This window comes from Gavialis gangeticus, unplaced genomic scaffold (assembly GCF_001723915.1).
Source record: "Gavialis gangeticus isolate Ggan-Ray unplaced genomic scaffold, GavGan_comp1, whole genome shotgun sequence".
Classification (NCBI taxonomy): domain Eukaryota; kingdom Metazoa; phylum Chordata; order Crocodylia; family Gavialidae; genus Gavialis; species Gavialis gangeticus.
Window position 1 is genome coordinate 18,610,454 of NW_017729014.1, and position 10,616 is coordinate 18,621,069.

At 50.9% G+C, this 10,616-nt stretch overlaps 1 protein-coding gene across 1 annotated transcript; it reads left to right on the forward strand.

Annotated features, from left to right (window-relative positions):
* Positions 1-6,324: 6,324 nt before the first annotated feature.
* On the forward strand, positions 6,325-10,190 carry LOC109293559 (chymotrypsin-like elastase family member 2A). Its single transcript, XM_019511561.1, has 7 exons — positions 6,325-6,364; positions 7,212-7,300; positions 7,395-7,492; positions 7,912-8,034; positions 8,428-8,564; positions 9,419-9,564; positions 9,936-10,190. The coding sequence occupies exons 1-7, from the start codon at positions 6,325-6,327 to the stop codon at positions 10,188-10,190; spliced, it is 888 nt and encodes a 295-aa protein (XP_019367106.1).
* Positions 10,191-10,616: the final 426 nt, after the last annotated feature.

Below are 10,616 nucleotides of genomic sequence, written 5' to 3' on the forward strand. Positions count from 1 at the left end.
TTAAGAAATCCCATTGGCGGATTTAGAAGTGTTATTATTTTTCATATTATAATCTGCAAAAAAAAAAAAAAGAAATTATATTAAATAGTTTCTTCCATTCTTCTACGGATTTTCTTTAGGAAAGGTTTATACAAGTGAATTCAATAATTTTTGGGGGTTTTTCAGAAGCTTTTTCCATTCACTGGTACATTGTTTTTTTTCTTAACTAAAATAAAAATTATATTTCCTATGTGTGCCGTGTGGTTGAATTAAGAATTTTGAATTAAGAGGGATGAAGCATATATCTGTTCCTTGAAATGTGAAGGTGCCCCCACCCACTATCTGAGATGCTGCCCTTACACAATATATGTGGCTGCAACTTGGCAGATAAAGTAGTTGAGAGTTTCAGTGCTATATAGTGAAGAAGCAGATGTGGACAACCTGACACCATCAGAAGCCCCTGTGTTAGCGATACAGGAAGGCCTGGCAAAGACTGTGTCACCAAAACGTGCACCATCCTGCCACATAGGAGCACATCGGCAGTCAGCAACTCATGCCCAACTCTTTCCCCTCTCTTTGCTCAAACAGTGGCTTCAAAGCTGGTTTTTTTCTGGAGTCAAAGCAGTAGGTGCCTTAAGGAGGAAACACAGCACTGTCACCAGCTGCCGATCAGCTGGGGCCTCCACCCGGGGTGCCCACAGTCCAAGCCAGGAAGTGGAGAGAAGAAGTAGGGTTAGACTCTCCCCTTGGTTACATACTGAACCCAAGGGGTGGGGAAAACATTGAAAAAAAGCCACTCGGGGGAACCAGGTAGGTAGCAATCCTGTAGAGTGGTCCTTAGCACAGAAGTCCTCACTCCCAGCTCCTATATCGATCCCTGCAGCCCTCTGTTAAGGAAAAGTCTCTGTGTGGCAAAGGATAGTTACATTGCAACAGGCATTTTTCAGGCTCGAAGCCCTGTCAAAGACCAGTTGCCTAGAAAAGAGATCCCCTGCCCGAAGCCTTTTAGGGATTTTCAGTGAGCTCTAACAGGATTCACTACACGACACCGAATGCAAACTAATGAGACCTGGGGCTGTACCTTGCGCAGGAGAAGGAAGAACAGAGGTGGAGGGGAAGTGAAAGCAAAGCAGGGAGCTGTGGGGTAGGAAGCAGAAGGGGGAGGACAGTGCTGAAGTGAGCGTGACAGTCTTGTCCTGTTGCTACCCAGTCACAGCATCCACCTCCATCCTGGGCAAGTGCACACACCGGTCAGGGGAGCTGCATGGGAACCTGAGGCAGCTCCCCTCCTACTAATCCGCTTCCTTAAGCCTATGCAAAGAAGCGATGGTCTCGAACACATGCACGCACCCACCATTGCTCAGTCCCCAGATCCGCCAGTCCAAAGACTTCTGCACACTGAATTTTATGCCTGTTAGTTTTACGGAAAGCTGAAGACAGTATTATGATTGATAATCTACACCATCCTCCCAGCACCCAGAGAACATCTCCTCATCCTTCCTGCGCTAAGCCCATAACATCTGCTTGTGCCAGAGTGCAGCTGCACTATGATGGCCATAGCACTGATTTCTGCAAACATGCCAGGGATGATTTGTAGGTCAGATGTGATAGGAAAGACAGACCCCCTGGGCTTTAATGCCAATCAATTTACAAGCAACACTTGCATGCTTATATATGTGAGGAAAGTCAATAAAAGTCAGCTGCATCTCCGGCAAACAGTGTGGATCTTGGTGGCAGGGAAGCTCTGGGAAACCTGAGCAGCTGGTTACACCATTTCCAGGATGTGGCTGAAAAATGGGTCCATAACCAAGGACTTGTTTGGCCTGCTGTGCAACACCTGTTAGCAAATAGCCTTGCTCCCAAGTGCCAGAGACATGCTCCTGACTCCTCCATTGTTGTGGGAGCTTGGTCGAGTTACTAGGAGGCAGTGGGGGGAAAACAGTCCTCGCAGCAGGCTGAGTTCAAGACTGGGCCATCGTAAGCTGATCTCTGTGGGGTCTTTTGCAGTGTCTACCACATGAAAGGAACTAAATCCAATACAGGAGGGGTGCGCCAAGACAGGAAACCTGAAAGCCCCTCCTTAGCTGATGCTCCACAGGAGCTCCTGGTTTTGTGTCAAAGTTCCCACGTGGGCTCGATGAGACTCAACAGTTTGGCACTGTGGCATGACGCGACCTAGGGGTGCCGTGAACTCCCCTAGCACCCCCTACCTACCGTGCCAAATCGGGTCTAATGCACCCTCGCTATCTCGCCCGCCTGTGCCTTCGTGGGCGCCTCCCGGCTTCTCCTGCGCTCTCGTAGCCCGCACCGGGGCCTGTCTCCCCGCGGCTCTCGTAGCCCGCACCGGGGCCTGTCTCCCCGCAATCACGCCCGCCTGCACTGGGGCATCCCACAATTGGGGCTCAGGTGGCTGTAGCCGTGCCTGGCTCCCAGACCCCCTTCTCAGGTCCTACACCCCACTAGGGCTCTTTACTGAGGCTCAGGTGGCCGTAGCCATGCCTGGCCCCCAATCCCCTCCTTGGGCCTTAACCTAAGCACCATCTGGGGTTTACAATTCCTGTACGGCTCAGGCGGCCTCAGCCTTACCTGGCCCCAATCCACTATGCCCCTTCTCAGGGCTAGGGTCAGTGCACCCCTAGACACGGTGGCCTCTCTGGCACCAGGGTCTCCACACCACTGTGGAGCCCCATGAGGCCTCCTCCAACCCCTTATAGCCTTACCCGGCCCCCTGGTGTTACACAACTACAAAACAGAAAACACAAAGCCTCTGGGCTACAACATAAATACCAGGCCACCCTGGCTAGCCTTCACACATCTCCCTAGCAGGGTTTTCTCCACCCAGTACCATCAAGCAGACACAGACCATCAAGCTTCTCTGGCCTGCCCACTCCCAGCAAAGCTCCCTCTTCCTCAACACACAATGGGCCTCAACCTGGCTTGTTTATAAAGGCCAGGCCCTGCCCCCTTCCGGTCAGCTGACCAGACTGGTTGTCTTGGCAACCCACACCTGTGCTGCCCTGGTGACTGGCAGCCAAGCCCACATTACTGCTTGTCAGTAGCAGGTACCTTAGTGCCCTGCTACAGGCACCCATCACACACCTACGCCTGCTCAGGATGCAGACACAAGCTACTCCTCTCCCTAAGACACGACAGCTGGTAGGTGTTTCAGACCAGGTGGCTGCACTGACAGCTGGGTATGAGGAGGGGCAGCAGCACCTCCATCTTCTTCTTTCACTTGCTTTGGGTGCCTTTTTCCAGGAGAAGCTTCATGGCGAAGAATCCAAAATGAAGGGAAGCATGTGCCCCCAGCATGGCATTAGGTGGCTTACTTGCCTCCTCTCCTTGGTCTTGCTACCAGCAAGTTTGGGGCAGGTCCCCATTCAGCGTGGTGGTCTCGTAGGTCCTTAACTCTCCCTAGGCATCGTATAAAGAGCGCAAGCGCCTCACTTTGGCATGAGGCCTCCCCAGAATGGGGGGATCCTTATGCAGCTGAGGTTGCAAGACTAACCCTTCACCCTGTCCTGCTTTGTAGATCTATCCCTAAATGGCCAACACCACTCCTTAGCCACAGAGATACCATATTCATGAGGAAAGTGATGGCAAGCACCTGGAACTGGCCCTGGTTTGTACATTCAAACCTTGACTCTAAACTGACCCCAGCGACAGCTGTGTTTGAGCTACTTCCAGCACAGGCACAGTGCACAGAATGGGTCCCAGGTCTTGAAATGCCAGCCCAACTCTCCATCCCCCAGATTTCAAATCAGATCCTTCAATCCTTTTAAAAAGCCAGGCGGTTTGCAAACTTGAGCTACATGACAACCTTATAAAAGCATCAGAAAGGTCAAGCAGTTTAAAAGCAGAAAAGCTACAGCCACATCACTCTAGTGACATTTACAGCAGAGGACACTGAAATAGCAATAAGGTCCCTTTACACTTCCATTTTAAGAAAACAAAGCAAAAGAGAGAGCCCCTCTTTCTCTCTGGGGCAGGTTCTCCCACCCTTGTTCATGCTCAAAACAACCTGACTTCCCTGCTGTCCCTTTGTAGTGTTCAATGCCATAGAGCTGGTAGGAGTAACAGAGCCCAGGCTCCAGGTACTGCACTGGCTTTGTGAACACAATCCAAGCACTGATCCTGTCGGGTATCAAAATCCAGGTGCCGTCCAGACAGAAGCGTCACCAAGGGGCTCCACTGTTAAGACTGTAGCAATGGGTGACCATGAAAACCCAAACTGGTCCAGGAAGATAATGAGCTTCAGGAATAAGACCTCTTTTGCATAATTACAATACCTTGCTCTTTTATCAGCAGCAGTTAAGCTTAACCTGCTCGTATTTCATTCGTCACACAAATGGACAAGCTGATGCACAGGGAAGCTTATATATACTAACCAATACTAACTTTATTAGACGCTCAGATGTGGTACAAGCCTCCACCGAATAGGGCTTAGTGAGCAACTTTGCTTTGTCTTTGATGGCATGAGGACCTCTATATGGCACAAAGGCATTGCCTGGTTCATCCATATTAGTTCACAGCACAGGGTAATCGCCCCCCAAGAACAACTGTGGTTTTTTTTCACTCCATGTTGAATGTAGCACTGACCACAAGAGACCATATTTTGGTGTCTGTAAGAGCACAAACATACCAGAGTCAATGGAAATCAATGCATCTCAGAGTCTTCTACTACCAACAGAAAAAAAATCCACTGAAAAGGCAAACAATTGTGCACTGCCCTTTAGCTGGAACCTGGCTTCAACCAACAGAAAGCCAGGAAAGACTCCTGTAGCAAAAACCCCAAATACAGAAGGCCCAATAGTCACTGTGGTCTATTCACGTGGCTCTGAATAATCTTACAAGAAACAGCCGATACATATAAAGCATATAACCAACTCAAGGCCGGTGGGGCAGGGGGAGTATTTGGCACAATCATACACACACTAGGGTGGACCCAGGCAGTGGCAACTAGCAGGAGCAAGATCTTTACAATGATACAATATTAGATTTGGCTCAGGAACGCTGTCACTGGAGTGGAGACAGACTGCAGTGGAGCAACGGATAAAGCAGGGGGGTGCTAAACTGGAAGCAGCGGAGAAGGGGGCTGTAGCTGGAGAAGTACGTGGGTGCAGAGGAGCAGGGCAGGCAATACAGGGCACAGAAGCATGCTTGCGTGTTGAAGGAAAGGTGGGGGGGAGGTGGGGACAGGGGACAGGGAAGGAGAAGCAGGGAGAAAAGTCAGAGGCGATGGGTCCACATTAGGGGTCAGGAATCAGACTCAGGAGTGCCATTCACAGGGCCCTGGCCCAGGGTGGACAAGAGCAGATGACAGATTCGAGGGGAGCATCTTGGGCTTCAGCTTCACCTTGGAGCTCTGCGATAAGCAAGCAGCAGATGGCCGCTCCCGGGAACGTTTGGAGCCTGGTCCCAAGCCCCATCTAGTCACCAGATTTGCCATTCCCAGGCTTGCTGGCCACGTCCCAATGGAGAGATGACTTAACTCTTCACCTGCCCAAGGGAGAGCCATTGAGCTCAATGCACATCACTGCACAGGGCTGGGGATGCACGTTATGTGAAACAGTAACATGCAGGTCTTGGCTGGGCAGTGCAAGCCTACAAGGGGCCACAGTAACGATCTGTGCTTGGATTAAACATCCCTCTTCTTCAAATCAACATCTACCCACTCATTCATAGTACACTGCTGGCCACATTAGGGTAGCAGATCAACATCAGTTAACCCTGCAGGCCTATACCGGGTCTAGGTCATCATCCAAGAAGCATGTCTAGCTCCTTGAACACGCTCAGTGTGTCACCCTGCTCCTGGGCTGTGGGCATGGACGGTATCGCTGCTGTGTGAACTGCAGCATGCTGAGGCAATCTGGAAGGGGGCAGCCCAGACCTTTGCCTTTGAAAGACGGGGGGTGAGTTTCAGATGAGATGAACGGAGCGCCAGGCAGGTCAATCTGCGAGGCAAGGCCCCATGGTGAGGGGCTCGGGGGTGGTTCTTTGGTTAAAATACTCACTTTTCCTCTTTGCTAAGTAACATGAATCCCATCCCTGTCAAGTCCCACGGTGGCCACATTTCAGAGAAGCCAGGCTGTCCGCTACCCTCCAGGGAGGAGCAATGCTCTAGCTCATTGATTTTCCACAGCAAAGGCATGCCTCTTTTCTCAAGAAACACCCAGCAGGCCATGTTTGCCGAATGATAACTTGCCAAGGTTAGGGCCGAGGCTTTAATCTCATGGTGATGTGGCTTTCCATTGCAACCATCCGTGCTCCTGGCTTCGGGTCAAGCTAGTTTTGCACTATAAATACTGTGAGGTTGCCTTCGTTGAGCCTGCAATTCAAGTCACCATGTTCAGGTTTGTGTGCCTCATCTTGCTCCTGGGCTATGGTAAGTTTTTCATGTATGCCATCTGTGCTATTTGGTTGGAAGGGTGCTTCAGTTTGATGTACCCAACTCAGGGGGACGTGGGGAGAGGGAGGCACTGAAAGAGTATGATACGGCCATGCGAGAGCCCTGCAGATGAAGTGCGTTCACCGTCAGAGCCCAGGGAGCAGCAAAGTCAGCTTCCTACATTTGTGCTGGTCTCTGCTTCAGTGCAAACCCTTGCAAGATGGGAATATGGTAGCTGTGGTGCAGTCAGGCTCTGGCCTCTTCCTACACATGGCCATCTAGGTGAGAGATGGGCAACTAGAGTCATAGAAAATGAGGGTTCGAGGGGCCCTCAGGAGGGCACATCTAGTCCAACCCCTTGCTCAAAGAAGGACCAGCCCCAACTACATCATCCCAGCTAAGGCTTTGTCCGCCCTGGAGAGTTCAGCACCTCTCCAGGTAGCCTGTTCCAGTGCTTTACTGCCCACCTTGGGAGAAGGTTTTTCCTCACATTTGAAGCTGAGAAATTAATTTGCGTGGGTGAATTCTTCTTCCCCCCTGCAGTATATTGTATACACGCATACACCCTCTCAGCGTGGGTTAGTGTGGCGCACCCCATCTGCTGGGAACATCCCATTTTGGGTTGTCCGGCTCCGACAGATGAAGGGTTCGCCATCCAGGTAGTCACACTGAAAAAGAGAGGGGTGGAAAAGAAACCTCACCAGGGTAATGCCATCCCCAAGGTACCTTAGATACTCTCTTTACTCTTCTAGCTGGGCTGCTAATGAGACAAGGGACAGGACACAAGTAAGCATTTACAGTACCTTTGCCATGCTCATCCCTTGTTCCCTCTTGTATTTCCCAGCCTACAGTTGTGGCCATCCTTACTTCCCACCTCTCGTCTCCCGAGTGGTAGGAGGTGAAGAAGCCAGGCCCCACAGCTGGCCTTGGCAGGTGAGGATAAAGTGCACGAGCTTGGCTCTTATGGATTTTCCATTGAGCGCACTGGGCAAAACCCAGCTAACGTCCTCACATCTTTGCATTGCAGATCTCCCTCCAATACACCAGAAATGGAGCCTGGTATCACACGTGTGGTGGGTCCCTCATTGCTACCAACTGGGTCATGACAGCAGCCCACTGCATCAGGTACAGGAGCAACCAAGGTGGGATGGACAAGGCAGATTCTCCATGGCCACAAAGCAGAAGCTGAGATCATTTAGTAAGAAAAGAAACAGAGAAAAGAAAAGAGTGAGAGAGTCCTGCCTCTTAGTGCAGAGGAGCAGCCCTGGTTAACGAACTGGGAAAGGAAAGAGGGGACAAGAGCAAGACTTGCCATCTCATCAGTTGAGGATGGGTTGGGTTTTCTCCTCCCCTCCTGGCTGGCCCTCAGGAAAGAAAACACCTTCTACTGCAGCCCAGTTATAAGTTACCACATTAGATTAAATGCACGGCCTTGTCCCAGCTTTGTAGCTCCTTTGATAGTTGGAAGGAAGCTGAGGGTTTCAGGAAAAGTAAGGTACTTGCCAGCATACCCACGTCTTCTCCTGCTCTGTTTGTTCATGCAGCAAAAGCAACACCTACAGAGTCGTTCTGGGGAAACATAACCTGAGAATAGAGGAGCCAGGAGCCGTGGTTGCTGCTGTGGAGAAGATCATCGTCCACGAGAAATGGAACCCCCTATTAATCATGTAAATCCACTGCTTCCTCTCATGCACGGCTGGGGCGGGTGGATCTGCAGCCTTGTCCGATCAACCCTATCTGCAAGGCTTCCATCACGTCAGCCTGGTTTCATCCCAAGACGCTGGGATCTAAAAAAGTGCGCCAAAAATTGCAACAGGGGAAGTTGCTCTTTGGAAAGGCCAGTCTTGTTTGAAATGATTGCTGTGTGCTGTCCCCACTTACCAAGACACACTGCCCCCCGGGGCAGGTCTGACCCAGCGTCGTGCCCCATGTTTCTTTAGGTGGGGGAAAGAGGGAGCGACATATTTGAAGGGAAGGTGCTGAGGTCACAGATCCTCCCCAAAAACCACCTGCGATTTCCAGCTGTTTACCATTGTTCCCAATTCCAATGTGTGTTTCAGCAACGACATTGCCCTGATCAAACTAGCTGAGCACGTGGTACCGAGTGAAACGATCCGGCTAGCTTGCCTGCCACCAGCGGGCGAGCTTCTGCCCCAAGGCTTCCCCTGCTATGTCACTGGATGGGGACGGCTCTCAAGTAAGTAGAGCAGCTTGTCCTACAGCCGTGCCTTCCAGCACCTACTACATGCCCTAACACCAACGCTTTGGGGATGGCTAGTGCAGGGTCCGTGTTTGAATAGCGAGACTGGCTCTGCCAGGCTACCAGTCCATTGCTCCCATGGGGACAGGCTGTGGCCGCTGCGCCTAGTGACCTGCTCCGTCCACGGGCGACAGTGTGGTCCAGAGCAATGATTCTTGTCACCTGGGTCTCCCTGTCCTGCCACAGGGGATGCTGGATGATCCTTGGGTCAATCACTTCACCTCTCTCTGCTTCATGTAAGCCAAGGCCCTCGCCCCTTGCCAATGGAGAGACATGAGCAGCCTATACCCCATACAAGTTAGCGTCAGGACTGTGCTGCAAAAGACCTCCAGGCACGCTGACCTGTGCTGACGGGCAAAAGAAATGGGAACCCCTTTGCTAGAGGAAGTAGGGCACAGCTCCCCCACACTGACCCAGCTTCTCCACCACAAACCGGCTGATCTGGCACTTCCCTGGGAACCACAGCAGGTTTCAGCTGCCCAAAGAAAGTGAAGAAATCTCAGAGGCTGGAGACAGAAACCATTTAGGAGGAGCAGAGTTCAGCTTGTTTGGAGCAGACTCAGTTTTTCCATCTGTTTAATACGGTTCATGATACCAACCTCCCTTATTCAGCTCTGTGAGATCTGCCAATGAAAAGCACTGCAGAAGAGCTAGGGATCATTATTACGACTACTGCTGTCATTGCTGTTATCCTAGGACATAATCTTGCTCATGTATGAGACATTTTGCCTTTCACCTGCACGTAAAATGCTCTTGATAGTCCCAGTCTTGTGGCCTCTTCTGTTTTGCAGCTGGCGGCCCTCTTCCTGACGTCCTCCAGCAGGGACTGATGCCCATCGTGGACCATGCCACGTGCACTCAGCCAGACTGGTGGGGCAGCACCGTCAAGACGACCATGGTCTGTGCAGGAGGAAATGGAGTCGTTGCTGGCTGCAACGTAAGTCCCTCCAGCAATGTCTGCTGTGATGCTCATGAACTTTGATTGAAAGGGATGGTGAAACCCCATCTCACTGGGGGATGTGGGCAATTATCTACAAGTTAAACCAGAGACCTGGTCAGCTCTTTGGTGGAAAGACAGCAGCCAGTTTGACAGCCCTTGTCTCATCTGTCACTGTGTGTTCACCTCTTATTTGCATGCAGACAATAATTTAGTGACTTCTGAGAGTCACTCAATCTGTCCACATCCCTCCTAGCATGAGTCACTCCAATACTGCACAGAAAATAAAAGGGGTCATATCCTCCCCATGTACCAAGCTCATCAAGGTCTGTTACTCTACTGAAGGTCTCTGTATTTTATTTTTTTGTCAGGGGGATTCTGGAGGCCCCTTGAACTGCAAATCCGGGGACACGTGGGAGGTGCACGGCATTGCAAGCTTTGTGTCTAGCCAGGGCTGCAATACTTTTAAGAAGCCGACTGTCTTCACTCGGGTGTCTGCCTTCATCGACTGGATACACAAGGTGGGTGTCTGCCTGTTAAAGCAAAGTCTTGCGTATTTAACCTTCTCTGTGTGGTTTCTAGTTCAGTACAGAAAAGCACACCTGCCTTACACAGTACAGGCATGATGTAGCCGTGATAGGCCAGGAAAAATACAAGGCAAGGATTTTTTGTGGGCTGTATCTTTTATTGCACCAACTATATCATTGGGTGTTTTGTTTTACCTGCTCTTTAGCTTTGCTGTTTTTGCTTTTTTGTCAGCGACCTGAGGAAGAGAGTAACCCTTTTCTCTGTCCCTGCTGAACAATATAGTTGGATGTGGGCACACTAGAAGGAAGCAACAGGCTACAATCGGACCTAGACAGGTTGCAAGGGTGGGCAGATGAGAATAGGATGGGATTCAACACAGACAAGTGCAAAGTGATGCACCTGGGGAGGAACAACCAGCACCATACCCACAGGTTGGGGAACTCCCCTCTTGTCAGCACGGAGGCGGAAAAGGATCTTGGAGTCATCATTGACTCCAAGATGAACATGGGCCGGCAGTGTGGGGA

What these genes read in the sequence shown, in the direction of transcription:
- LOC109293559 (XM_019511561.1), top strand. Translation starts at nt 6,325, where the DNA reads ATGTTCAGGTTTGTGTGCCTCATCTTGCTCCTGGGCTATG. An exon ending in CCCACAGCTGGCCTTGGCAG is followed by an intron (nt 7,301 to 7,394) that starts GTGAGGATAAAG and finishes TTTGCATTGCAG; the next exon opens with ATCTCCCTCCAATACACCAG. An exon ending in GAGTCGTTGCTGGCTGCAAC is followed by an intron (nt 9,565 to 9,935) that starts GTAAGTCCCTCC and finishes TTTTTTTGTCAG; the next exon opens with GGGGATTCTGGAGGCCCCTT.